This window comes from Penicillium atrosanguineum (genome assembly GCF_028827265.1).
Source record: "Penicillium atrosanguineum strain IBT 20685 chromosome Unknown utg000002l_segment0_segment0, whole genome shotgun sequence".
NCBI lineage: Eukaryota > Fungi > Ascomycota > Eurotiomycetes > Eurotiales > Aspergillaceae > Penicillium > Penicillium atrosanguineum.
Genome location: NW_026623134.1, coordinates 809235 through 836778, shown reverse-complemented (window position 1 = coordinate 836778; position 27544 = coordinate 809235). Strand labels below are relative to the sequence as shown.

The 27544-nt window shown below is 51.8% G+C and overlaps 10 protein-coding genes across 10 annotated transcripts; 3 read left to right on the top strand and 7 right to left on the bottom strand.

Annotated features, from left to right (window-relative positions):
• Positions 1-351: 351 nt before the first annotated feature.
• N7443_002055 (glucan endo-1,3-beta-D-glucosidase) lies at positions 352-3507 on the bottom strand (the record flags this gene model as incomplete). Its single annotated transcript, XM_056882111.1, has 6 exons — positions 352-643; positions 703-764; positions 820-2544; positions 2596-2717; positions 2793-3261; positions 3319-3507. The coding sequence occupies 6 exons, from the start codon at positions 3505-3507 to the stop codon at positions 352-354; spliced, it is 2859 nt and encodes a 952-aa protein (XP_056743952.1).
• A 1502-nt stretch (positions 3508-5009) lies between these two features.
• Positions 5010-6050, bottom strand: N7443_002054 (uncharacterized protein; the record flags this gene model as incomplete). Its single annotated transcript, XM_056882110.1, has 1 exon — positions 5010-6050. The coding sequence occupies one exon, from the start codon at positions 6048-6050 to the stop codon at positions 5010-5012; it is 1041 nt and encodes a 346-aa protein (XP_056743951.1).
• A 377-nt stretch (positions 6051-6427) lies between these two features.
• On the bottom strand, positions 6428-7171 carry N7443_002053 (40S ribosomal protein eS8; the record flags this gene model as incomplete). Its single annotated transcript, XM_056882109.1, has 2 exons — positions 6428-6959; positions 7098-7171. The coding sequence occupies 2 exons, from the start codon at positions 7169-7171 to the stop codon at positions 6428-6430; spliced, it is 606 nt and encodes a 201-aa protein (XP_056743950.1).
• A 620-nt stretch (positions 7172-7791) lies between these two features.
• On the bottom strand, positions 7792-8445 carry N7443_002052 (DUF2470 domain-containing protein; the record flags this gene model as incomplete). Its single annotated transcript, XM_056882108.1, has 1 exon — positions 7792-8445. The coding sequence occupies one exon, from the start codon at positions 8443-8445 to the stop codon at positions 7792-7794; it is 654 nt and encodes a 217-aa protein (XP_056743949.1).
• A 653-nt stretch (positions 8446-9098) lies between these two features.
• N7443_002051 (uncharacterized protein) lies at positions 9099-9545 on the bottom strand (the record flags this gene model as incomplete). The annotated part of the gene is made up of 1 exon (XM_056882107.1): positions 9099-9545. The coding sequence occupies one exon, from the start codon at positions 9543-9545 to the stop codon at positions 9099-9101; it is 447 nt and encodes a 148-aa protein (XP_056743948.1).
• A 1260-nt stretch (positions 9546-10805) lies between these two features.
• On the top strand, positions 10806-11603 carry N7443_002050 (uncharacterized protein; the record flags this gene model as incomplete). Its single annotated transcript, XM_056882106.1, has 1 exon — positions 10806-11603. The coding sequence occupies one exon, from the start codon at positions 10806-10808 to the stop codon at positions 11601-11603; it is 798 nt and encodes a 265-aa protein (XP_056743947.1).
• A 795-nt stretch (positions 11604-12398) lies between these two features.
• On the bottom strand, positions 12399-17392 carry N7443_002049 (putative plasma membrane phosphate transporter Pho87; the record flags this gene model as incomplete). The annotated part of the gene is made up of 7 exons (XM_056882105.1): positions 12399-12544; positions 12619-13723; positions 13777-14983; positions 15190-15526; positions 16198-16609; positions 16674-17006; positions 17078-17392. 7 exons carry the CDS (start codon positions 17390-17392, stop codon positions 12399-12401), a joined length of 3855 nt encoding a protein of 1284 aa, XP_056743946.1.
• A 366-nt stretch (positions 17393-17758) lies between these two features.
• N7443_002048 (F-box protein) lies at positions 17759-19626 on the top strand (the record flags this gene model as incomplete). The annotated part of the gene is made up of 2 exons (XM_056882104.1): positions 17759-18849; positions 18903-19626. Coding segments are annotated over 2 exons (1815 nt in total), but the record flags the coding sequence as incomplete, so codon positions are not given.
• An 825-nt stretch (positions 19627-20451) lies between these two features.
• N7443_002047 (nucleolar and coiled-body phosphoprotein 1 family protein) lies at positions 20452-21724 on the bottom strand (the record flags this gene model as incomplete). The annotated part of the gene is made up of 2 exons (XM_056882103.1): positions 20452-21606; positions 21680-21724. 2 exons carry the CDS (start codon positions 21722-21724, stop codon positions 20452-20454), a joined length of 1200 nt encoding a protein of 399 aa, XP_056743944.1.
• Positions 21725-22454: 730 nt separating this feature from the next.
• On the top strand, positions 22455-27032 carry N7443_002046 (GTP-Rho binding exocyst subunit SEC3; the record flags this gene model as incomplete). The annotated part of the gene is made up of 3 exons (XM_056882102.1): positions 22455-22617; positions 22815-24955; positions 25011-27032. 3 exons carry the CDS (start codon positions 22455-22457, stop codon positions 27030-27032), a joined length of 4326 nt encoding a protein of 1441 aa, XP_056743943.1.
• Between the last annotated feature and the right edge of the window lie 512 nt (positions 27033-27544).

Below are 27544 nucleotides of genomic sequence, written 5' to 3'. Positions count from 1 at the left end.
ATGGGATTTCGAGTTGGAGATATGTACATTCAGTTAGTCGTTTATACCTACCATGGCCTAGAGATCTTCAGCCATGAAAAATACCATATGAGATTGTGATCTACATACTTGCATACTCGCTTTGAGCCTGAGCGGCAAGCGCATAACAATTCCTGGTTTCCTGTCAAAGTTCTTCAGACAAATGCCTTGATATTCTAATATATACCCACCATCACAAAATAGCTACTAGAATAATCCCGCTGCATTACCCAGGAAGCACAAAAATAGCAAACGCAGAATGGAATCGGCGATGAAAATAGCCGATTGTCAAGGCAAGTCCCCAACGCCGAACAAGGATAATGTTTAATTCTCTCAAACACCGCTGATAGAGCCTCCGCCAAGGCCTGCTGCGAACGCCATGTACCATGTTCTCGTGGCACCGCCGTCGATGAAGCTGTAGTCGAAGTCGTCGGCGGCGAAGAATTTCCACGCGGCTTCGGGGTCGACCAGGGCAAGGTTGGCATATAGGACGCCTCTCCAGCCTCCATCGACATTAGCGGCGGGAGTGGAGGCATTATCGGAGAAGAAGGATTGCCACTCCTGGCGCACGAAGTCTTTCTGGCGGGTGTATGCAGTGTGTGGAAGGAGAGGTAGCATGTGAATTCTGCGTCTTGTTAGCAACGTGTTCGAATGGAGAATTATTTGTTTACTAAGATCACATACCCTTGGATGAATTCAGGGTTGTTACCGAAGTAAGTCGTGTGGTCGACCTTGTTCTCAAAGAGCTGGAAAGAAATTAGTCTGGTGCCCAAATTACAGCAGTAGGTGTGAGGTACTCACAATACCAGTAACCCGATTTCCAATGAAGTTCGCGGGCTGATTCTTGTTGTTGTCTTTCATGAGGAAGTAGCTATCAAGGGAGCGACGCAGAATGCCTAGCATCATGTTCCCTCGGGCTTCCATACTAGCATCTCCAGTAGTCTGACCCCACATCTTGATGGCATAGGCGAACATAGTATCCTCGGAAGTGGACTCTTGATCCTTACCATCGAATGACTCGAAGAGACCCTTAGCCCAGGAGTGACCGTTATACCAGTCAAAGCCACGAGAGAAGGGGAAGTATGCGTCGTTCTCGATGGAATTTCCAGCATCACGGACGAGCATATTCACATAGTCTTTGTTCTCATCGAGCCACTTCGAGTCGAGGGCTCCGATGATGGCAGCCGCGTGGATGAAGTAGCCGTAATGGAAATGGTGGTCATTGTAAGCAGTGTTTCCGAAATCCTGGTTCAGGTCACCATCGTAACCGGCAGTGGAGACGACACCCTTCCAGACGGAGTCGTAGGCTAGCGGGTATTCCTGCTGGTTTTTCGTAAAGCGAGCAAAGGCCTCTTTCAGATCATGGAAGGCCTTGACACCCATGCCGACATTGTTACCGAGCTGGTTGACAGTGTATATCAAGATAGCAAATTTGCTCAGAGCCTTGCCACTGTAGTACATGCTGTTCAGATTGCTCTGTTCTTTAATGTCCTGGTTAATTTCAGTCGGGGCAACCTGGAGGATAGCGTGTTGGACGGCTGAAGAGAACGTGTGAACGCTGCCCTTGGTAGTGGTCCATGGTGCGAAGCCCATGTCGATGGGGAGATTGGGCTCAGTCAAGGTCCAGGTCTCTCCAATCACGGCAGTTGCATTACCCTTGGTAGTAGTCCGCAGGTGGATATCAGTCTTGCGACCAGCCGTGTTACGGTCGAACGAGTCAGTGTGGTGAGGCAGGGCAAACATGATCAGAGGAGAGGCATTGGCGTGGGTTCCTGCCTTGATCCACGACATGCTGTAAGTGCCAACATCACCAGTCACAGAGCCACTGACCTGGCCGGCAATGGCATAGACACCGGCAGAGTTGTCGTAGAACTTCTCACCCGACTTGCCAGCAGGGTTCTTGGCAACCTGGATAGAGCCAGAAAATCCATGTGGGCCACGCAGAGCTGTCTTTGAGACGAGCTTCATTTCAGGATCTTTACCATCATTGGGTGCGGCATAGATAATCCAGTTGGTCTCATCTTCAAGAGTTGCCACATACTTGTAAATACCAGGCTTAGGAGACCCAGCATTGACGACATTGCGGAAGAAGACACCACTCTCGATGACGGGTTGAAGGTCAGTGTAGACACCAGTCACGTAGCCCATACCCTGGACCACAGGGAACCTTATCTCCTGGACAGATCCACCAGAGCGCCTCAGGACCGCATGGGCAGAAAATGCCTTGGGGTCGTCAACGCTCATGGTGCTCGACTCATCGAGCTCGGTTGCTGACAGAATGATGTGCTGAAGTCCGACAGGGTTGATGTAGAACTCAACAGGCTCCCCGGGAAGCTTATCGTTCTTGGGGCCAAAGGCCAGCACATTCTCCTCGAGGTGAGAGACTGACATGCCCCAGCTCTTAAGAGTTCCAGCCCCGCGAGACCAGGCAATGGAGTAAGGCTGAGTGAAACTAGCATTGGTCTGCGATCCAAGGAATAATCCTGCATAGTACTTGTTGGTTTCGATAGGAGCCGTGGTGTTGGCCTGTTTTCTTGGTTAGCTTGATCCTTGAAACAGATACAATGTTTTCCTTACGTGTTGGTTCTGGACCGGGTGGTCATGGCGGACCTCGATGTTCGCCGGTGGAGCGTTAGTCGCAACAGGCTTGAAGATGTCCTGATTATTCATGCTGTGTGACTGATCTGCTATAGCCCCTGCTGTGGGGAGATCTGTGCCTGGATGTCGGTAAGCCCATGTGTTCACTCTTTCATACTACATCTTTGGGAACCTACCACTTGCGGAAGAGGAAGTCTGTTTTACAGAAGTAGTGGCCGACTCCACAGGCGTCGTGAGCGACTCAACCGGCGTAGTGACCGGCTGGGCAGGTTCAACGGGCGTAGTGACAGGCTCTGTAGTAGTCGCAGGCTTTGCAGACGTAGTCTCAGGCTCTGTAGTAATCTCAGACTCTGCAGAAGTAGACTCGGGCTCTGCAGTAGTCGCAGGCTCAGGATCAGCGCTCGATGTCTCCGAGGGCGCAACTGGCGCAACCGGTGGTGCTGTTTGTGCCGGTCTGGCAGATACAGCAGGCGTACCCTCAGGCTGCTCAACAGGCACCGAGTCGGAGTCGAAATCCAAAAAGCTGTCGAGACCGTTGATATAGCTGTCAACGTCAAAATCGGGCACCTCGTCCGGAGGTGGTGCAAACTGCGGGAAAGGAGGTTGCGAAGAATGACCCTGGTTTTGCAACGCCGTTCGATAGATCTTTGCAACCATTAGCATTTGAGAATGCCACATCTAATTCAGTAATTGAATACTCACCGGATGATCAGGAGCGATTGCTAGTCTCTCGTTCTTGGGCGGATACTGAGTCTTAAACGCAGTTTCGGGCTGAGTCGCAGACAGCTCCAAGATCTCAGCAGCAGTACCGTCAGGTCTAGGCAGACCGTGGACTGAATCTGCAGCAAGAAGCCAGGTTAGCATGGCTGTAGCCATCCATTTTGAACCCATGGTGAATCCCAAATGCCAAACAAATGACCAATTGGGCAAGACAAGATAGGATAAACAGCAAGCCTAAATGCTTCAAGAGTGTCCAACGTGTACAATGGACCAGAAAGCACAGGGCAGCCGATTAAACGAATCGTTTACAATCAAGCAAAAGGGGGGAAAGAGATCCTCGAGGGACAGGGACTTACAAGTATGCTATAAATTCCAGGAGGTAGATCCAAGCTTCACCTGGTTTAGGGCCTCACGTCCAAATTGGGACAACGCACGGGCTGGATTGTAGGGAATAGAGCGCAGGAAGAATTCCGGGACTGCAGATCTTCAAGGAAATCAGCCTCAAGCTTCGTAGAAACAGTGGGACAGTCAGATCCGGTGGGGATGGCGTTTCAGCAATGTAGGGCGTCCGCGATGTTCCTGGATGCACGCTCCGCTGTTGTCCCCACTACACCTGGAATGTTCCCGAGTCAACAGTGTTGGCTTCCGCGATGGCCCTTGCTTGGAGGTTAGAGTTATTTCGTGTTTCGCGAGTTTTCGGCAGAGTTCAGAAATATAGAGAAGTGTAGTAGATTTGATAAGGCAGCTGCGTTGCGGGCGGTGCCAAGGTGTGGAGCTCCACGTCAACAGCGGTAACTTTTCAGAATTATCCTTGGTGAATGTAGAGAAAGCGAAAGCGAAAAACTCGATTCAATCATGGCCAACCCCATGCCTCTGGCGTGACCTGATCAACGGATGAGCTCGCCTAGTTCCCGTATCACGGGCTGTCAATGGTAACATTCCAGTGCTCGGTCGAGGCTGGTCGGTTTACCCTACGCCTCGCCGTCATCCATGAACGTGCAGGTGACGATGCCCCCAGCCATGTGAGTAATGGCTGGGAGAAACGTGGATGGCATATACGTATAACTCTATCGGAATAAATACGTGATCGTGGTGCGCGTGAGTGGCGGCAGAGACGCGAAAAAGGTATTTGACAGGAAAGTGCACTACACTTGTGTCACTGATAATTTCAGATTGAAACATTGAATGTAACGGGGCTGGGGCTTCATGTTCAATCATCTACGTAGCACAGTCCTGGGGTATCGACGCGGATCAAACTGGTTGTGCCCGTCCGTGGACCTGGCCTTGAAAAGTCTTGAATGTTTATAGTAGTCTTACCAAGCCCTCCCAGAAAATCGAGAAGGTAAACTGGTGTCTATCTTTCACAGGTGAAAAGCGATCATTTATTTCTAGATAATGGGAGCCTAAACATAATTTTCATTGTTGCTCGAGCTTTCAAATGTCCGACATTGATCCATCCAAGCTAAGTCAAGGGTGTTCAGCTAAAGTATATATCCCGCATCCCTGGCCGAGAATCTTCGCTTCCGAGCACCTTCACGTTATTTTTATTTTTATTTCTATCACAACTTCAATCAAATTTCCAATGTTGGAAAAATCGACATTGCCATCAATTGATAGGTAGCAACTCTGAAGAGAGGGCTTTAAGTGTAAAAGAAAATCGACCCACCAGCGCACTAGACCCCAGGAAGATCCAAATCCACAACCCAAGGCGCGTTCCTCGGCTCATACCCAACCGTACAGATACTCGCATTCACGAAAAGGGTCTCCTCCCCAACCCTCAACGGCCTTCTACTCTCCCCACTAACATCATAATACGCCCCACGCCGCTCAAGCATATCCTCCATATCACTCCGCACAACCTCCTGCTTAATGCCATTCTCTGCACCCTCATTCCACACCCCGCGAATGGCGCCCCATCCTTCGTGGATATGACCAAATAGATAGACACGAGGTCGAGCGCGCTCAGCTGCGTGGAGGAGGTGCTCACACCCGACGTGTCTGTCTGGAGGCACGAGGTCCAGGATATGTGCGGGTGGACCGTGGGTGAGCATGATATCGACGGCTGGAAAGGACGGGACTGGGTTTTGAGGAGCGGGGTTATCACTTCCGGGTGATGGGGGGTTGAAACGATCTTCAGAGCGGTTATAGCCGAAGGCCCAGTTGCAGAATTCGGGCTGGTATGGGGAGGCGTAGACGGTTAATTTGGCGCCGGTAGATAGGGTGAATGAGTGGGTTCCTTCTTCGAGGTATCGAATGCCTGCTGCGTATGCGGATTCGTTTGTGTAGAGGTCTTTTGCGAGTTTGCAGTAGGATTTCATGTCTTCGAGTGGTGGTGTATTGGGGGAGCGAATGCTTTGCAAGAGGGGCTTTGGTTTTTCGTCATCTTCTAGGTATGTGTCTTGTCCACCTAGACGTTCAGGGCGGCGGTGGCGGAAGTAGCCAAAGGTTGTGAAGTGGTCTTCGTCTAGTGTTAGGTCGTGGTTGCCGGCGATGACGAGTTTGAGCTCGGCCGGGGCGGCTTTGAGCATTGCCACGGTTTCTTTGTGCTCAATGTGGTAACCGACCTTTGTGAGGTCGCCGGCATGGAGGAGAACATCGGCGTTGGGGAGGGGGTAGCGGTATGGGTTGTTGGTTTGTTGCGGGGGATTCGGAGAGAAGGTGTGGGTGTCGGAGATCATGCAGATGCGGGTTTTAATCCCCGGTGATTGAGGCATATTGGGAGAAGACTAGGAATGAAGAGATAATTGAGAGAAGGAAACCAAGTACGAGAACATCGAAGGGACCTGTAGGATGAGTTGGGTTGATGAGGGAGGGGGAGTGAAGTGGAAGTGAAGTGATGAGGAAGCGGCCTACGGCGGGGAGACGAGTCAACCCCGCGCCAGAACATCTACAAAGAACACATGAGACAAGTAACATAAACAGGAATCATTTCCTTGGAATTGACGGCTCAGAGCTCTACAGACATTCGCATCCGTGGATGCCCAGATCATGAAAGTTTTCTGGCAAACATAGCTGAAACTCCGATAACCACCCGTGCAACGACAACCCACGCGGCCACCTAACCGAATGGTTTTCCCTTTTTGTTTTTCGTTTACTTGCGGATAGCCTTCTGGTAGAAAGCCAGCTCGTCACCCTCGAGGATGTAGCCGTCAACGCGGCCGGACTGGCCAGGGCGGGAAGCCACAACAGCGTACAGACGACCGGACTCGAACTGGCGCTCGATGGCACCCTCGACCTTGCCCTGGTCGGCGAAGCGGGCAGCCTGCTTCTTCTCGACGGACTTGCTCTTCTTCTCCTCGGCGACCTCAGACTTACCACCCTGGCGTCTGCGGCCAACGGCCTGGCCGTAGTGGGCCTCGTACCATTGACGGAAGGGAGCAGCGTCGATCTGGACGACAGCGGACTTGGTCAAGGTGTTTGTGCGGACCAGCTCGTTGTTGGAGGGGTGGAAGGAGACACCGATGACACGGGTCTTGCGGGAGACACCCTCGGAGCCCCAGGAGAAGTTACCGGACTCGAGACGGAGGGCACGGAACTTCTGGTTACCACCACGGGTGCGGACCAGGTGAATACGCTTGGTACCGATACGGGTGTTGGAAGGCTGGCGGCCCTTCTCGAAGGCTCTGTTGGAAAGGAAACATCGGTCAGAATATGTTTGACAAAGGTGACGAGCTTTTCCTCCATCACGATCACAGGGTCTCTCCCCCCCCCTGCACACAAAACGAAAAACTCATCCAGGGCTCAATTGACGGAAATCGTACCTCTTCTTGCGGTAGAAAGCACGCTTAGCACCAGTGGCGCTGCGCTTGTGGCGCGAATCACGAGAGATACCCATATTTGCTGTTGATGGAGGGGTCTGTTATAGGCACAGAAAAATTAGAACTCGATCGGTCGAGGTAAAGCTCCTGCAGTATCCAAACGCTTCTGAATCGTTCGAGCGAAAATGCGAAGAGATATTCGGTTGCTGAAGATGTAGACGATATGTGGGAGAGGGTCGAGGACGAGCGAAGCAATATCGAATTGAATATTCCCCCGACGTAACTTTTTCGCACAAATGGCCTCGATTGTCGACTCGAACGAAGCAGAGAGAAAGGATGCAGGATATAAGGAGGTGTGCGAGGGGAACTCACCTCTAGCCGTGCAGCCCTTCACCAAAAGCAGAACGGTTGTCGATGGGTGTCGTGGAAGTTGCGGTCGTGGAGTCCGTTGAATTTCGCAGGGCGCACTGTGTCGCTCGCTTGTGCGGTTGCCCTAACTTGCACTAGTCCCAACATGTATTAGTGCATAGCACTTCGGGTCACATGATGCGGATGCTGACTCATTGTTTTCGCCACTTCGGGAAGGCACCCACAGGGGTGCTAATTCGGCTCTCTCTCGGAAGAATGTATATGAGGTAGACTGCTAGTTGTTTGCACTTTCCATTGCTTCTTCTACCTTGAAAACTAAATACAGCATTTACTGGCTCTTTTCGCCCTTCTTCACTCTCTCCTCCTTGACGATCTGCCCGATCCGCTGGAACGTTCCGAATCCCTCAATAAAGCACGAACCCATCCAAGTGCACCACAGTCCTGACATGACGGGCACGCCGAGCGGCTTCAATCGGAGGATAGCCAGCAGGGCCGACTCGAAGATGTGAATACCCACAACAGCCGGGAAAAGGAGCGGTTGGATATTGTAGACAAAGTGGGCAAAACTGGGAACATACTTGTATCCCAAGTTCTCGTAGACGAACGAGCCCGGCAGGAGGTTGCTGCGACTGAAGCAGCTGACATAGGTGAATAGGCACAGACCGAAGATGACGATCTGGACGCCTTGGGGTGCGCGATACTCGGTGAGCGTGACGTCGGAGCGACCCAGTCGCTTCAGACTGTCCTTGTGCAGAGCAACCAGGCGGCCGCGGGCCTCGGAGAAGTCCTTCATTGGCGGGTCGACGGGGACCACGTAGCGGATGCCCTGGGCGCGTAGGACTAGATTATCGAGACTGAGGTCCTCGAGGGAGGCTCCATTGGCTTCGCGCGTGGTGATACCGCAGAAAGCTTGCAGGTACAACTGGAGTGAGTCGCCGTGGTCGGCATTCATGTGCTTGATGATGAAGTCCTTGCCCGACATTATTGCGATTTGTGGAGATACAACGGGAGAGCAGTTCCAACGTTGTGTTGTCGAGTTGAAATTCGAGGGGCCCAAGGTCCGAAGTGTTGAGTAGGAAGTAGACTCATGGATCGGCGCCAAGGCCCGAACCTCGGCCTTTAGACTCGTGCTTTCCCCATGCACATGTGTGCATGATCACGGTGATTGAGTTTGCACCCGGTCTGAAAACAAATGTACAGGAATCTACATGATTGGATGGGTATTGACATTCATGGATCATTTGATTGCTTGGGGACGGGTAATATACATTTAGTAAGCCAGTGTAATTCCACGCCGATCACGACCACGCCAGGGCGCCCAGATATCCAGAACAAAGCTCGCAAGACGAAAGTATTAAAGCGGCCAAGGAAAGCGCTCTATGAGAAAAAAAAAGATGCTGAACGGAGAAACGTGCGAAACGAGACAATTGGAACAACTGAAAGGAATCGTGATCATCGTAGCCAAGGGTGTAGGTACGCCAGGATGGGAGACCATGCGAGCATGTAAAGGTCTTGTTGACCCAAGAAGGAGGAAGGGGGAAAGAACACCATGGCTCATGCCCTATAGTCGAGCCAAATCAACTCCTAGTTCCGGTATAAGCGGTGTCCTCATTGGGACGATCAGAAGGGGACGACTTACATCAGAGCAATGGTCAGGTCACCGTGGATATGCGCCTTCAACTCAATTTCAATTTCCAGATTCAACTCCAGCTTCAGCTTCATGCCCTCCTCGTCAAGAAGACTCTTCTCCTTCTTATCAATCACGTTCATGCCGCCATTGGGATCCTTGTCATCTTCTTGACGCTGCGCACTGTAGGGCTGCATGGATTTGCCCTGGACCATCTCATCATCGGAGTATTCATCGGAGTATTCATCAGAGTAGTCATCTTCGTCAGAGTATTCTTCGAGTTCATCTTGTTTCTGGGGCTGTTGTTGCCGGCGCTGGAGCTGCTTCTTCTTCTGGACCGGGACCGGGACCTCTTCTTCGTCAGAGTAGTCATCGGCACTGTCGTAGTCCTCGTCGGAATAGTCCGGCACCTCGAACTGCTTCTGCTTGGTTTGGGGTTTCTCGGCAGTGGCCATGATGATTGTAGGAGTTCCTTAGGAAGAGTAGTCTGTAAGGACAAGCGTTTTTGGAATGATTATAAGAGTGGCGGGGAAGTATATGTCCAGAGATCACGGACTAGGAATCAGAATTAGAGAAGGAAAGAAAGGAAAGCGGTGATATGATATGATCTGGTTTGAGTTCAGACCCTGCGCAGTTTACGAGGGCCAGGATGAATAAAGAGGACCAGAATGACGTCTGGGGCGGTTGTGTCGCATCTCCACCATGTCAACGTCTCGGGTGCTTCGTCACATTTTGGCAGACCGGCGTCATGCAATACCATTGTCATACGGGGTCCTACAATACCTGGGTTTCACAATTTTCATGGAGCCACGCCATTTCTATTCCCGTCGCAGGCTGGGGTATGGGTCCTCCAGTAAGATGCCAGATTTGATGCCGGCCGAAGGATGGCTGGACCGTGGAAAAGAGTGGCGCCCTCCTGGCCCGAACCAGGCAACGCAGGGCCTCTTAGTTGGCAACGGTGGCTGGAGCCATGTATCAGACGTGCACAAATTTCAAGGCTTTCAAAGATTTCAGGGATTTCAAGGATCCCCGAATAGAAGAGGTGGAAGTGTCGTCATAGGGATGGCTGATGTGCCGTGCAACGAGGTCTTACGTCCGTTTAATCTATAAAAGTGGAGCGGGACGAGGCTGGTTGGTGCCTCATGTCCGTGCGGAAATCTCCGTGGCGTGCAATTCACCAATGTTGTATGAATCTCCTTCCTGTCGCAGGGATGTCCACAATGGTCCCTGGTCCAGATTACTTCCCCTTCAGTCTCTGATCGCCACGCCCGTTATCCTTCATCGGCCTTGGGCACTGCGCCATACCGAGGCGTTCCCGGTCTTGATCCTTGCCATCGACCAACGTCATATCTTCCCCCCCCCCACATCTAATCTCTTGGGCATTGGACTCCGCGGCTACAGTATTCTATGGTGAACCATTGTAATTATCCCGTACCTGTCCTGAATTGCTCAAGACACAAAGCCCCGTCTGACGTCGGAGGCGGCCCGCATTGTGGCCATCAGTGCCGGTTTTGAGTAAAATCGAGTGGCTCGATGATATAAACGGCACTGGCGTGGCCGTGTCCATAATCCTGCATACATCATTTACCGTACAGTGCAATTACATACCCCTCCTCATAACACCCTCCCCTCGCACCTGACGCTTTGTCCATCACCATCTGATCTCTTCATATTGCCCTTCATCCCCCTCCCTAACTTCCTCTTTTCTTTTCACCATGGCCGATCAAGATCCCTCCACCCAAAACCCGGAGTCAAACACTACCCCCAACAAGCCCAAGCGTGCGCCTCCCAAGCTAGGCAAGAAGTCCCCTGCCAAGCAAGAACAGACCCCGCCGCCTTCAGAGAAAGGTCAGGAAGACAGCTCTGAGAACCAAGAGAAAGAAGAAAAGCAAGAGCCGGAACCTCGCAAGCAAGAGCCAGAGTCCGACAACGAAGAGCAAGAACAAGAACAAGAGCAAGAGCAAGAGCAAGAGCAAGAGCCTGAAAAGAACGACGAACCTGAACCTGAACCTGAGCCCCAGCCTCAGCCTGAACGTCGTCGCAGACGCCCTCGTCGCCAACAAGAATCAGACGTCGAGTCTGTCCACCGCAACATGGACGGTGAACCACAACAGCAGCAGCAGCGCCAGCGCACTCGTCGCTCGCGCCGGCCCCAACAGGACCAAGGCGGCGATGGAGGTCCCCTCGGTGGCCTTGGCGGCGTAGACCAGGCTGGTCAGCTCGTGCAGAACACAGCTGGCAATGCCTTGAACGGAGCAACCGGGTCTGCCGGTAAGGCCGTCGGAGGCATTCTGGGCGGAGGCGAGAAGGAAGAGAAGGATGATGGTGGCCGTGACGAGCAGCTGCGGTTGCGACTGGATTTGAATCTGGATATTGAGATTCAACTCAAGGCTAAGATTCACGGTGACTTGACGCTGGGATTGCTGTCAGTATTACCCTTTCTTGATGTCGTTGATCCTTTCATCCTTCTAAGGACCCCCCTTCCCCGCCCTCACCCTTTTTTTTCTTTCTAATGCGCAGTTCCGCTGACTGACCTTGTAGTAATTAATTTTTTTTTTGGCCTGCAGTGGCTAGAAAGAGTTCTTCTGCCTATTTTATAATGTCCGCAATGCTCTGTTCTATTAGCCACGCACCCGGGTTGTTCCTTGATGTTTCCGACTTTCGATTACGATGATGCAAAATGCTGGAGCATGGCTTGGTTTTTTTTTTTGGTTATTTGTCTAGGCTGTTCATTTCCCTAGACCTGCTTCGGCTGCTCTGGTGTCTGGTCTAATTGGATCGTTTGAAATGTACTGTACTTTAGTCTTTCTGCGTATAGCAGTTGGGATTGGCGAACGACATAATGAACACTTGACATGCTCACTTTTCGATCCGTACTGATTATCAACTGTTTGTTTAATTGTTTGCTTATATGACGTGGTTGGGTAGGATAAGAAGATTAGACAAACTGCGTCAAGAGGCACAGGTGTGACGTTATCTATAGTCCGGAAGCCTGAGGGCTTACATATGGTATCGAGCGTACGCAAATTGTAAGAAAATGACCAATCTATCCATTTCCTCGTTAATCGAGAAAGCCTTGGCCAAGTTATATGCAGCGTAACGGACCTGTCCCATCCACCGGTCTATCCGTGCGATCAAACGTCCAAGTGAAGCAGCAGGCTCACTAGATAAACCAAACAGCCGCTGAAGGTCCAAATGAGAACCAAATGAAATAAAAAGACGCCAACGTTGCGTATGCGTCTTCATTACTTTCTCAATTGAATGCGAGAATTCCTCCCCGCCAGATCCATTGATGAGAACAGTATAATTTACAAGCCCGCGATATACATCAGACCATATCCAAGGGTGACGATCACCACAAAGGCCATGAGACTGGATGGGATACCACGTGTGAGGAAGTGGCGGACCTGAAGGTAGCGCTGGCCAGTTGTGGGCACTTCGGTCATGATGGCGGCTATTCAAGTTGTTAGCACAGTCTCGGGTACTAATTGAAGGTTAGGAGGAACTTGCTCATGTTGGGGAAGCCACTAGTAGGCAGTGCCATCGCAACAGAGCACATCAGTGCACTGGCCATGACCAACAAATTGGGGTGCGGGTTCTCCATGTTAACACCGATTTGGCGAACCAGGGGTAACATGATCAGGGCCGCAACAGTGTGAGAGATGAAAGTGGCAATGACAAGGATCAAAGCCGAGAAGACGAGAAGTAGACTATACAGGCTGAGGTGTTCGACGCGGACTGTAATTCCGTTGGCGATGGTGTGCAATAACCCGGAGGAAGTGACAGCCTTGCCCAGGCACAGACCACCCGCAGCGAGAATGATAATTGTCCACAGGAAGTTATTGAAATCTTCCTTGTTGAGGATACCAGTGCCGAAGAACAGCACGAGTGGAATGATGGCAATGACACCCATGTCGCCGAACACATGTTCGAGCTGGTGACTGACACACCAGAGAGCAATGGTCACGAGAGTCACGGCACTGATGAAGTACTGAATCCCCGTGAAACGATCCTTAACAGGTCGCATGGGAATCACAGTTGCATTGCGGCCGGGGTGGAATGTCACAAGCAGGAGTCCCCAGATCAGGAAAATCGAGATAATGCAGACCGGCAGCGAAATGAAGAACCAAGTGCCCCAGCTGATGCTCGGGTACATATTCTGCAGCGCAATGATATTTTGTGGCGATGCAATCGGTGACGCCGCACCGCCAACATTGGCGGCTAGCGCGATACCCAAAACGAGGGCCTTGGCGAAGTTGGAATCCGGAGAGAGATTACGCAGTAGAGGCTGGATGATCGAGTAACACAGCACGGGAGAGGCGACGTTGCTAATCCACATACTCAGGAACATGCTCACGAACATGTTTGTCAATAGCACTGTACTGGGCTTTGATCCGGCTTTGCTGAGCACTAGCATTGCCATTCGACGAGCAATATCATACTTTGACAAGGCTGCCGCAATAGTGAAGCCACCAAGAAGAAGCATGATCACAGGAGTCCACATCGATGCAAACACCACGCTCGTTGCCTCCTTAGGACCTAGTCGCTTATGGGGTTTATCTTCGGAACGCATGATGCCCAAGACAACAACCAAGAATGGGATCAAAAGTGACGTTACAAACAGAGGAATAGCCTGCGGGATTGTCAGAAAACGGTATGAGAGAAAAGGGAGTGAAATATTTTTACCTCTGTAGCCCAAAGAATGCTGACCAGCACTAGCATCGCCAGACAGTTCTGTTGCTCTGGCGTTTCCATGATCTGCAACGAGAGGAGGGCACCAAACACGGCAATACTGAAGACCAAGGTACCAAAGCTCAAGCTGCAAAGCCACACCGGGAAATGCATCTTGCCAAGCGGAGTGGCAATCTCTCTCGTGCGAATCTCGTGCTTGTCACCCTGGCGCCGCGCAGTAGCGGGGTCTTCATCGCCTCCCAAAAGAGTTCGACGAATACCGACATTGGCGGCCTGAGCACGACGTTCGATCTCGATCATCTCGCGCCAAACGGTGTTTCGTTCCCAGACGACGTGCTCACGCAGGTGGAGCCGCAGTTCACGGCTAGCCAGAGATCGATTACCCTTCGTAACGATATCGGCATAGGCACCCTCCACTTTACTGATGTAACTATCCACTGCTGCCATGGTGTTCTCGGTGAAAGGCATCGCCGGTTGGACGGCCGAGGACAAATAGTCCCGACGGAGAGAGCGGAACAGAGTCTTGTCGTATTTCTTCAGAGCCTTCGAAAAGCCAGTCTTGTTAAGCTCGATAAATGATCTCAGCTCACAGAGAGAAACATAAGCCTCAATGAGACGCTTCTTTAGTGATACTCCGGCACTGTAGAGAGCGAGGAAATCCTGATCACTCAAATCGGTATCATGGGGCCCTCGACTGCTTGCTGGGCCAAAGAAAGCCGAGTCAACCATGTCACCTGGATGGACGTCCTCCGCTGTAGACTCCCCATCTGTCGATTGCATCATCCTCATGCGAGAGTTGGTCATTTCAGGGCCCTGGTCCTCATCACTATCTTCACTGCCGCCACTAGACGGGCGACGCTGATTGATACCATAATTCTGAAGTCCAGAAGCAGTACCCCGACGGGAATTCGAATTCAGGGTTCTGGCTTTGACGATGGTCTCGCTGACCGGGTCCATGTTGAAGCCGTCTGTTTCAGAAAGATAGACCATAACCTCCCGAGCTAAGTCATCTGTAGAATGGAAGATTTCCGCCTGCTTCTGCTCATAGAAACTGCAAATCTTATCTAGCTCTATATCCAGGGCGCGTTTGAAGACGCCATCAGGGTTGGCTACTTGATGCGCGCCAAGCAGCGGAGCGGACTCGACATCCGCGCCGTTCTGACCCTCAGGCCGGTTGTTGTGCTTCTCGAGAGTGTATATCCTGACCATCGAATCACAGAATTAGTCGACTGAATGAAACTCGAGTTCCAAGTTCCCAGTCCATGCATCCACCCAAGCCTGTGCAATGTGACACCCGCGCCAATGTGTATGTCAAGATGCCCACGAGTCCACGACCACAGTCCCACACCAAAAAAGGATAGATAGTCATGCGGGGCATGCATGAGACGGAAGCGAAAGTTGACTCACAGTTTCTTGAGATTGCTGTATGCGATATAGTTGGAACTCCATTCCGGCACCGCATTGAACTGAATGCTGTGCGAGAACTTCATCTTGGCTGAGATCTCCGGATCACGTTCAGCTTGGGGGAGGCTTGCGTTCTGAGCCCGGCGTCGAAGGACCTCTGCCCAGAACCTGAGTCGAGTGAAGCGGGTTGCCCGTGGGCAATGTTCCGACGAGGTTGCCTTCTCCTGGTCCGCCTCTTGTCCAAATCCAAGTCCCGCGAGCGACTGGGAGCTGCCGGCAGGCTCAAATGACCTTTGTGTACTTCCTGGTTCTTGCGCGCGAGCCGATGTGCACGCGGGCGCTCTTGAGGCAGGGTCACTGGCAGTTTGGAAATCGGCGAGCTCGAAGGATTCGTTACTCGGCGGAGGAGCCACCGTCGAGTTGGTGCCGGAGGGAGGTCGACCGGAGCGAACAATTGTCCAACTGGAAAGAGGGGGTCCGCTGGAGGAAACGGATAGTTAAGCGGGGCGCGCCCAAGCAGATCAAGCGATGGTCAGCTGGGCCCAAGTTGCGTGGTTGCACTAATGGTCAGGCTGTAAATGAAGGTGTGCAATGATCGGACACCAAGTTCCAGATTCGACGCAGGTATCTTATTCTCCGAGACACGCGGGCCGTGACAGCATATGAGTTAACTAATGGCACCTGGGCTCTTTCGCGATGACTTCAAGGACCGTTGATTACCCGTTTAGGAATGACTCGGCCCCGCTGAGGTAAGCGAGTGGCGGTCCTATCAGAGACGCGCGATACCAAGCAGGGTTCACATCTATAAACCCTTAGCTGGTTTTAAGCCTTTGAACGAGATCTATGGATATAGAAAATTGAGGGACTCATGGAAACTTTTCAATAAGAGATAAAAGCTTGTGGATGAAACTTGCTTTGTTAAATGAACTTGATATTTTACATGTGCAGATGCTAAAAAGAACCCTTGACCCAGAAATAAGAAAACACCAAAGGGATCAGATTAGCGGCGACGAGGAGCAAGACCCAGGTTCGCACGGCCAGAGATACCCATCTTGTGCTGACCGTCTCGTCGGTCCCAAACACCGCTTCGGCCCTCTGCAACCGAAACCAACTCGTTGGCAACCCGGTGGGCCAGTTGCGCATCACGTCGCTTATCTGAGGCATCGATGATCCACTTGATAGCCGCACGGCGGCGCTGGCGCAGGTTCAATGGGTGGGGAATCTGCACGGCAGTACCACCACCAGCAATACCCTTCACCTGACGAATGCGGAACAGAGGAGCCACTGAGTCAACGATCAGGGTCAGGTAGAGAACAGGGTCGAGTGGCAGCTGAGGAGCGGGAGGTCCGCCAATGAGAGGACGGCGGGGGTTAGGGTTGGGAGCGGAAGAAGTGCGGAGGTGGTCCAGAATGATGGACATGTTCTAAACGAAGGCGTGTTAGTCCAGATGGTTAAAACATTAAGTGGCGGGGTAGGACATGGCATACGTTTTGTGCCCGGGCCAGCTTTCCATCCTGCATCAGCATCTTAGTGAACTGCTCCTGTAGCGAGTCGTAGCGCTTCCGGAAGTTCATGGTCTTGGTAGGTATCTCTGGCGCATCGAACTTCAAGCCGGGGTTGCGCTCGAGGGCTTGCGAGTTAACCTGCTGGATCATATCGGCAAGCAGCGCTGCGGACGCATCGGCTTGGAGAGAATCTTCCACGCCGGGCTGGTTACTGCGGGTAGAGGTGGAGAAAGAACGGGTGCCCTTGGTCTTCTTCAATTGCTGCTGCATGACCTTGGGCATGTGCTTCATCGCCTCTTCGTCGCGCTGGAGGATCTGCTCGTGAAAAATACTTGTTAATGACAATCCAGAATAAACACTGCGAGGTGTTCCATGGCACTACTCACCTCCTCAACTGGAGTCCCTTGCTCCAATTCCGGGTGTGCTGGCTGGCCGTCGCAGCTCTTCTCCTTGTTCATAATTCGGTCGATCTCGGCAGCCTCTTCACTGACATCAGGCAGCTGGTCTTGTGTCGGGAACATCTGCTCATCCGGATTGGGTTCCTTCTTGGACGAGTTCCATCGTTTTTGGGCCGGGGTCGTCTGTTCGGCACGGAATCGAAGAGGGAGAGCGATACTCCGCGACGCCACGGATGGGACGGTCGGCTGGCGGAGGGCCAGAACAGCCTTGTTTGCTGAGAACAGATTCAACCTGGGCGGCATTTTTTTGTGAATAGTAACCCTTTCAACAGTGGTACTGAGGTGTAAATGAGATTGAATGCTGGCGGAGACCCGCCGGGGTGCGGTCTGCAAGTTTTCTGGATCTGCTTAGTCATTACATCATCACCACGCATCTAAAACAAGAATAAGCCACAATCGTGGTGAGAACCTTGATCTATTGTTTTATAATTAGATGACTCGTGTTTTTCGATCTCATGTATCCTCTTCCAGTGAATTTTAATAGTCATAAGTCATGTGGTCATGGGTCACGTCGCGGAAAAGCTTCCTATGGCTGAATTCTGACGTGCCGCACCGCTGAAGTAAACTGTGGCTATGAAATTCAGACTCCTATGACGATCCTTCTTGAGTCCTCCCACTGGCATCATCATGCTCCCTGATCTTCCCTCGGAGATCATATTACATATCGCAATACATCTGCCTACTGTCAATTCATTGACGCACTTGGCACAAACTTGTCGTCGGTTATATAAAATTGTCACAGCCGAAGAAGCAGCCTTCTTCCGGGCATTTATTCAACGACAGTTTCCATCAACAAAGACACCACTTTTTTGGAAAGATGCTGCATGCGCCCTTACCTCTCGTTCACGTGCCCTAGACAGATTGGGCATTATTGGCCGCTTCGTCCTGCCACCTGAGAATGTAACCCGGGTCGGGTATCATCAAGAAACAAGAGACGACAACCCTACCTTGGGATACCGACCTCCAATTGACTCTTACGAGACCTGGAATGGCGACTCCTGGGCGGACAAGAAGGAGGTTCTCGCCTGGGGCGCAGGTCACCAGCTGTTAATGCGCATCAAGCAGTCGGGAAGCCAACCACATGAAAATTGGATTGTCTTCAATGACCGGCACCATGTTAGCAGTTATGATGATATCTGTGGCCTGCATCTCATGGGGCCAGAATCTGGCGGCAAAAAGGCCGATATTGAACACTTGATCCTTGGTCGCATTCGCGGCGACATTGTTCGCCTCGCTCTCTCCGCCAGTGATACGGCCTTCGAGACAAAGCAGAGGTTCGCGACCAAGGGGATGACTCTTGACCGAACAGACCTAAGTGATGGCTCAGAGCCCATTATCTCCGGTCATTTTGATAATGGCTCAATCGCATTGTACCATACAGTCGACAATACAGAAGAGGTCGAGCCGTTTACGTGGATCGAGCCAAACAGCTTGTCACGAAGCCGATATTCAAAACTGCTCTCATCGACGCGAATTGCCGTGGCCACTGGAAGGTCGGAGGATACATTGTCAATTTCAACCATCTCTCCAGACGGCATCTCCCGGGTTCGACAAATCGGAGTGGAATCATTGGACATTGAAGATCAAATTGGTCATCCAGCGCATAGCACTGTGTCTGCTATTGCACCTCTAAATTCCCACAGACTTGCCGGGAACCCAGGTGATGTGTTCCTCGCCGCTTGGGGTGATCGAACCATCAGGTAAGTTGTTCGCGCCTTGTCTTGAACCAGAGACCCTCTAACGTAACTGCCAGACTCCACGATCTTCGCACTCCACATTCCTATGAAACAACATACATAGATACCACGGACCCAAACCTTACATACAGTGTTCACCCATTTGGCCATGATAGGTTTCTCGCGGGCTCTGGCGGTGACGCCTTAGTCAAAATATTTGACCTTCGCATGGACAAAACATACGACTACCTTGATGCCCAAGTCTCACACACACCATCTCTAACATCTCATCAAAAAGAGAAGCGAGCGAAACGACCTCGGAAAAACTTTTCCCTTTTCCTGTCCTCGCCACCACCTCCCCTCTTCCGACAGCAGAATGGTCGCAACCGAAGGAGAGGCCCATATCGTGGCCCGGTTTATACAATGTCCACGCCGTCCCCGTCTTCACAAACCGTATATACTGGCATTGTGGACGGTGTCGTTCGTCTCGACTTTGCATCGATGGACGACCTAGCTGGACCAACAAAGGAGTGGTACGAACGTGTGCTTGACCTCAATCTTCCCCATAAGTCCGGGATGTATTCAGCTACAACGCCCGATAATAGCGCGGTGCTCAGACTAGCCGGTTTCGAGCGTCCAGACCCAGATGATTTGACTACTACATCCAAGTTGAGAACGCAGACTGAGGAGTGGTGTCTCAATCCCGAAAGCCAATCCAACAAGGTGGAGGAGGATGCAGGTTGGGATTGGCGATGGCAGCCACTCAGTGAACCTGGGGCCTGGAGACGGAGAGATGGCTAAGCCTCTTGAGATTTAAACCTCTCTCCATCACACAATGTTGTTCTATAGAGATTTCAATACAGCTAGAACTACAGAAAAACAAACAGAACACATATGAATCTTGTGACATCTTATGAAGTGAGCAAAAATTAACGAGCAAACAATGTGGTGAGTGAAATTAGCCAGAGCTCCTCTAGCGCAGTTCCTCTAGCGCGTGGATATTATTTGATCTGTTCGCTGCATTCTGCTGCCTCGGCCATCTGGGAAAGGGTCAGTGACTGGCTTTATATCATATCACCGATGGGATGTAGCTTAGGCGGCGGCGAAATTGTTGCCGTATGGTGCCAAGATTCTGGTGGTCCTCAGATAGTAGTGTTGAGAAGGATGGATGTTAAGGTAATCAGGGCCAGTAAGGAAGAAGTGTATAGGAGTTTCGTGTAAGATACAGAATATTACGTAAAGTATTGGTTCTAGAATTAGAAAGATTTTATTCTTAGGAATAAATTATTTACACCATTTCTTAAAAATGGACGAAGGTGGTTCCGTATGTATGCTGAGAAACAAAGGGTGAGTGTCCGGGGGGTAAACAGTCTTCGAATACTACTGTAGAATGGGCGTAAAGCTTTCACAGTTGGATCAGCAGCCTTGAGGCGAACGTGAGACTAGGTTGCAGAAAGCAATCCGAGCAAGGAGGGCAAGACAGCTAGACTCGATTGCGCCGAAAGACAGTCTCATACCCGGATCATAATGTTGAGACAGAACCGTGTAGTTTTTGTATGAGTGATGTGGAACTTGAGTAATGACGAAGCAACGATGTCGGTTTAAATGAGGTTCGGATTGATTCATTTAGTCGTCGAACTTGAAGGACTTGCCCCCGGTGATATCAATGGGGCCGCCGCGGTAGGAGCCGCGCTTTTTCTTATTCTTCTCCTTGGTGAAGCCCTTGCCACGGGTGACCGAGAGGTCGGCGTAAGCACGATCGGCATAGGCGTAGGAAACGTAGTCGTTAATGGGGCCATCGAAGGGCTCCTGGCTCAGAAGAGCGAGGGGAGTGGGGCGAGCACCGACGTGCTTCTTCTTAGCCGGGCCGTTGCCGGGGGCAGGGCTGGAGCTGGAGGAAGTACCCTCAACGGGAGAAGCAGAGAGGGTAGCACTAGTGTCAGAGTCGTTCTTGGAAACGGAAACACCGCCAGTCTTCTCGTCATCAGAGCTATCAGAGCTGTCGGAAGACGAAGAGGAGTCTGAGCTGCTAGATTCTGGGAGAGGAGTCTTCTTCGCTTGCTTCAGAGCCTCGGAATCGATCTTCTTGGCAGACTTCTTCTCGGACTCAGAAGCATCAGAGTCGGAGTCAGAGGAGTCGCTGGAGTCACTGGAGTCGCTAGAGCTGGAAGAATCGGAGGAATCAGAGGAATCGGAATCAGACTCCGAGGACTCCTCAGAAGAAGAGTCAGAGCTGGATACCTTGACCTTCTTGGACTTGGGAGCCTCGTCCTCAGAAGAGTCGGAGTCAGAGCTAGAGTCGGAAGACGACTCGCTGCTGGACTCAGCCTTGCGCTTAGTGCCAGTCTGCTTTCTCACAGCGGGGGAGGGAATGGGAGCGGCCTCGTCCTCGCTCTCATCATCGGCGTCGCTTTCAGAGCTAGAGCTGGAGCTAGAAGAAGAAGACGAAGCGGGAGAGGCGGCGCGAGCAGACTTGGTATCCTTCTTGGGCGCATCTTCCATCTCAACGTCTGAGTCGCTGGCATCGCTATCGGAGCTGGAGCTGCTGTCGCTGTCGGAATCACTGCTGTCACTGTCCGAGCTCGAAGAGTCATTCGAGGCGGACTTCTCCCACGACTGGTAGATGTCCAGGAGAGACGGCACATTTTTCGCCTCGGCCTGAGCCTGACCGGCCTTCTTCAGGTCTTTAGCGAGAGAGGCGCTCGCACCGGCGAAGCCATTGTCGAACAAGAAGGAAGAGACAGCAGCAAGAAGCTGAGGAGGAAGGGGGCTAGACTCGTCCTGTGAATGAGTGAAACCGTCAATAAAGTTTCTTGTTGATTAAGCGTCGCAAAATGAGAGGATCCGTATTTACCTTCTTGGGCGAAGCCTTCTTCGTGTCAGCTGAGTTCTTGGCCATGATTGAAACTGGGAATATTCCAGTATCGCAGGGACAATGGAAACCGGGAACAAGGAGGCGATAAGTGCTGTAGTTGCAAATTTGTCTCTTTCGCAAGGGCCTTCCAGGAACCGATAAAAAAAAAAAAGTATATACCGGGGGCGGTGAAAAAACTACGTGACAGTGATTGGCGGTGGCGGATAGTCACAAAAGCAGACTAGCGTGTCTCCGGTGCTATCATGTGATTTTTAGCTACAGTCAGCTCAGGCCTCAAGGCCTCAAGGCACCAAGGCATAAAGGCATCTAGAAGTAGACTATGGATGAGGTGCAGATGCGTCACTAGACGAAACTCAAAGCTGTAGCTAGGACGATGTCAACATAGTGGACCGTCAATGCAAGAATACAAGCCATCCCTAGCTCGGAGAATAGCTGTGGCATGTACCCGTAGCAGCCGGATCAACTCGATAACCCGCTCCCACGAGCTCTCCGCCCGCTGCCCGCAACCCCAAACAAGTGATGAGCTAGTTCAACGCCCATTCGGAATTGCATCAACGTCCCTCCCTTGTCGCTTTTATCTTTTCTGCGATTAATCGCCGTGCCTGCATTGCTATTCCACGCCAATTCGGACTTTGGGCACGGTGCGCACGGCAGTACTCGCTCTATTCGACCCCGACCTCTCGACCATGTCCCCTTGATCTTGCGGATTGAATAAACGATACCGGGGTCACCCTACTTGGGCAGCGACGCGATAATGAACGGTCGAGATCGTCCCCGTCCGCCTCCGCCGAGCGATGCACGGCGTGTGGGCGACCGTAACGGCAGCGATGGCTCTATGTCCAGAGCGGAGAAGTTTGAGGACGAGAAGAAGCGCATTATTCAGAGTTGCTACTCGAAGAAAGATGCCGACGGAACTTGTATGTGAAATAAATTCCTACTCCTCGCTGCGCCCTAGGAAATATACGCTCTCCCCTTCCTAGGGGATGGCAATGCATGGTTCCTGTAACGGTTCAGACTGCGCTCCCATGGCCGTTCTGCGATTATGACCCGCTATCTTGCGCACTGTTTTCAAACTGTTTTAAAGTCACCCGACTGAAAGCTAATGCCTTCACAGTGGTCGAATCATACATCACACATGTTCGCATCGTCGAGGATGCAACGTATCCATCCGCCCCTGCCCCGCCAGACTCGAATCCCCAGAACAAGAAACCCCGTGTAATCATTGTTTCGGTTCGAAGGTCTGGTCGGGTGCGAATGCACAAAGCTCGTGAAAACAATGACGGGTCATTCTCTATTGGCAAAACTTGGATGCTCGACGATCTGTCTGCAATTCAATCGTACAGCGCCTTCGTCCCGAAGTCAGCAACTGAGCAACAACATAAGGAGTGGGCAGGAAGTGTTGGTTTCGTCATTACGGTGGGAAAGCCTTATTATTGGCATGCCCGCACATCCAAGGAGAAAGAGTTCTTCATTGGCAGTCTGGTTAAGATCTTCAAGAAGTACACTGGAGGCAAGGTTCCGGACCTGATTGGATTTGATGAGAGGGAACGGCAATTACTTGCAGCATCTGGTTCCGCCGGGCCTGTAGCGCCACCAGGACGAGGCCCTCCCCTTGGCCTTCCCTCTGGTCCTCCTCCTGGGCCTCCTGGTGGCGCTCCATCAGAGCCGCCAGTACCAACGCAGTCGGCGTACAGCAGTCGCGACCCCAGCCGTGATGCACCCCGAGATCTCAGACGGAAGGCCTCCGAGGATCCTACGCTCCGAAGTCAGAAGAGTCGCGAACAGTTGTCCCGCCCGTCTACCGCATCCAAGCCTGCTCCGTCTCCATTCAGCACATCTCCTAATAATCAACCCATTATTCCCCCACGGCCTGAACCGAAGAGCCAAGATGCTCCTACGACTTTCCTCAATACCTCAGATGAAGGTGCAGCACTCACAGCGCATGCCTCCAACCCAAGAGCGTTGGTTCCGAAGATCAGTACCGATGGGCTGCGGCCTAATACACCCGGCTCATTTAATAGTGAAACTCGTGGCTATCCTTCGAGCCCTGGAAGTAGTGTTGGACCAAAGTCGCCTTATCGCGAAGGTGTCGAGAAGGGTTCTCCGTTGGATCAGCAATCCCGTCCCTCCCAGGACAAAATTGGCTCAGACGCCCTGTCTCCTTTGGCAACGAAAAATGAATATGTAGCGTATTCGCCAGCGAAAGCAGAAGTACCCTCATCGCCAATTGTGTTTGAGCCTGAAGTCGCAGCAGCCGTCGTTGCCGCCGAAGAGCCACCAAAGACGGCCGAGGAAGAACCGAAGGCAGCAGCATCGCAAACGCCGCAACCGCCGCCAACAGAAACACCCCAAGCAGAAGTAACACCAGCAGAAGCAACACAAGCATCAATCATTCCTACCGAGTCAACAGAGGAAGAATATGATGCACACCGCCCTGGTCTGGGACCCATGATCAAGAAAAAGGCCTCTGCAAAGGATGTTGCAGGTGCTTTCCGAAAGGCAGCCAATGCGTATGGCGCTTTCAAGCCGCGGCCCGGTGGAGCTGGTGAGAGACTTCTTGCTGCAGCGAAAAAACAGCAAGCCGAAGAAGCTGGATCTGATGGCGTCACCGGCGTCTTTCACGCTCCATCTCTCGCACGATCGGGCAACGAGCCTCCGAAGAGTCCGGTGGAGGCAACCCTTCCTCAAGAGCCTCCAGCTATTGTGCCGTCTCCTGCTTCTGCCGCTGCTGCCGCCGCCACTGCCGCCACTGCAGCAGCAATTCCTGTTCCTACTGATTCGGGCACTCCAACGGTTGAGGTTACTCAGCCTGTCGTTGAGGAGACTCCACTGTCTCCGGGTCTTCCTAAGGAAGAATCGAAAGTTTCTTTGACTGAAATTGTTAAGGTGAAAGATCGCTCACGAACACCGTCTCCGGCAGCACCAGCCCGGAACCGGAGGCGACGCGAGGATCATACTATCAAATACTGCCAAGCCCTTGGCATTGATCCCGGTGTTCTTGATGGACGCGGTATCGAGTTTGACGATATCCTCACCGATCTGGGATGGAACGGCCGTCTAGGGGATGAGAAGAAGATTGAAGATCTGGAAGCTGATATTCGTCGTGAGATTGGCCGTGTTGAAGCGACGAGTTGGCTTGGAAATCTCGAACAACAAGAAGGCAAAGTCGAGCAGCTTGCAGTACTTATTGACAAGACGATGGAAGAGTGTGAAGAACTGGAAGGACTGCTGACACTGTACTCCCACGAATTGAACGTAAGTGATAAGGACCCGGCTTCCACTGGATAGTACGCTGACCACTCTACGACAGACTCTGAACGATGATGTGGCGTACATTGAAACTCAATCTCAAGGTTTGCAAGTGCAAACGGCAAACCAGAAACTCCTTCAGACTGAGCTCCAGAATTTGCTGAAGACGTTGTCAATCACTAACAATGAGATGCGTCCTCTCAAAGAAGCTTCTTTGAGCAATCCCAACGCCCTTAGAGATACTGAGATCGCTTTGTCAACGCTATATAAGGCCATGCTCATGATCGATGCTGACATTGGTCAAAATAAGAAGCGCCAGGCCGATGCTAGTGTGGGAGTTTACGCCAACACCGAGTTTGGCCAAATGCGTGCCATCCAGGAAAAGAAAGTGGAGTACCGCTCTGCCTCCATGGTGTTCTTGCAACGGCTTAAGCAACACATCGCAGTGGCTTTCAAAATGGCAGACCAAAAACGGGCTGATGCGATGGCATCTTCCACTAGAGATCCAATGAAGCTGGACAGCACGGCGCGGCAGCAATTCCGTGATGAGGTATGGATGTACAACCCCCTCATGTTATTTGCCCGGGAGGTCAGTATGCCCGAATGGCAGGCCTTGGTCAACCTCTATGAACAACTTTCCAAGCCATCCTACCAGAATGACTTCCGGGAAAATAGTACGGCTTGGAAGAAGACCGCCAAGAAGCCAACTGGAGACGAGTCGGAACTTCTCTTTACCCACCAGGAGAAAGAGAAAGAGGGTGAGGGTATTACCATGGCGGCCCGCAAGCTCACTGTTCGACGAGGCAAGACTGTTCGCGCCGCAGTTGGCTTCCGATTGGCTTCTAGTGAAAAGAAACCGGGCAAGATTGAGGCTTGCGAAGCATTTGCCGGAACTTTACGTGAGACCTTGAACATGGTTAGTGAAGAACAAAACTTCGTGGTGGAATATTTTCACCTCAACTCCCTTGCCACTGCCGACTTCTCCGATTTGGTGACCGCTGCCCCTCCCGATGTCCGCAAATGCCCAAGCTTTTCCACACAGCAGTCTCATGATCCTGATCGATCAATGGCGAGGAGAGTTGAAGGGGTCATGGATGAAGTCTTTTCATTCTGGCCAAATGATCTACAGAGCTGTGTCGATTGGGCGCTGCAGGCCGACCCTATGCAAGGAATTGGAATTCTGTTCGCGTTGGAGTCCGCCATGGCCGATCTTGATGATACCAACCAAGAATTTATCATCCATGCCCTACAAAAAGTCCACTCTCGCCTTATGGGAATGTTCAATCGATTCGTCGATGAACAAATCCGGGGGATTGAGGACACCAAAGTCAAGGTTAACAAGAGAAAGGGTGTCATTTCTTTTATCCGGGTGTTCCCCCACTTCTCCACAGCCGTCGAAAATATGCTGGTGAACGGCGAGTTCTGCGACATTCGCATTGGTGTGAACGAAGCATACGAGCGCATCAATCGAGCCATGTGGGAGTCGCTCAAGTTTATTGCCAAGGAAGCACCCGGCCAACCACTAGGTGTAGCTGCGAGTGCCGGGGACCCCGAAGACAAGGAGGTCCTGAACTACCACATCCTACTGATCGAGAACATGAACCACTACCATGAGGAGGTTCAGGTACACAATCTCCCAGTGCTGCAGCGGTGGGTGGATCGGGCACACCAAGACTTTGACGAGCACATGAAACTCTACCTCGATGCCGTCATCCATCGACCCCTAGGCAAGCTGCTGGACTTTGTGCAGTCCATCGAAAATCTGCAGGCAAACGGCAATGCAGCCGATATTGCAAGCCGGGCCAGTCACTCGCGCATGGTCGCCAAGAAAGTCCTCTCATCGTACGACTCGAAGGAAATTAAGCGCGGCGTTGAAATGCTCAAGAAGCGTGTCGAGAAGCACTTTGGTGATGCCGATGACCCCGGACTCAGTCGCAGCCTGGTGATCAAGGTTATCCGGGAGTGCGAGATCCGCTACGAAGAGGCATATGACCGTACGCGACGGATTATCGACACGGTGTATGACGGACAATTGGAGTTGGAATGGCGCAAGGAGGACGCCCTGGCAATGTTCCGGAAATGAGCGTCTTGATTTCTTTTCTTTTTGTTGTTTTACCATGTCTAGGATTATGGAGCATTGGGTCATCAGCTGGGCGCAATTGGATTCACGGTTCCCGTCACATACAAAGCCTTCGAATATTAGTCAATCGCGACGGAGTTTCATAATAGTTTCCAACTGGGCGGGGGGCATATGTGTCAAGTGTGCAGGCATCAAGTAAAGTCCGAGCCAGGTATTCTAGGGTAGTGATGCCTGGTGTGATAGAACATGCCTTAGACTTGTGAACATCCAAATGGCCCCAAACGTCCAGTTTAAGTATGTTTTAGATACATGAACGCAGTGAGGTTAATCATTCTGATCTTCGTTAAATCGAGTGCCCACGATCTGCCCCGTCTGATGGACGATGATTGGCGTAGATAGGCCGCCCCGGGTCCACCTGTTCGAGGCCATCTCATTTATCTAATTTCACGCTCAGGGGCACGCTCTGGTCCGTGCTTGCAATCACGATTGTTGCTTCGAGCTGGAATACACGGTGG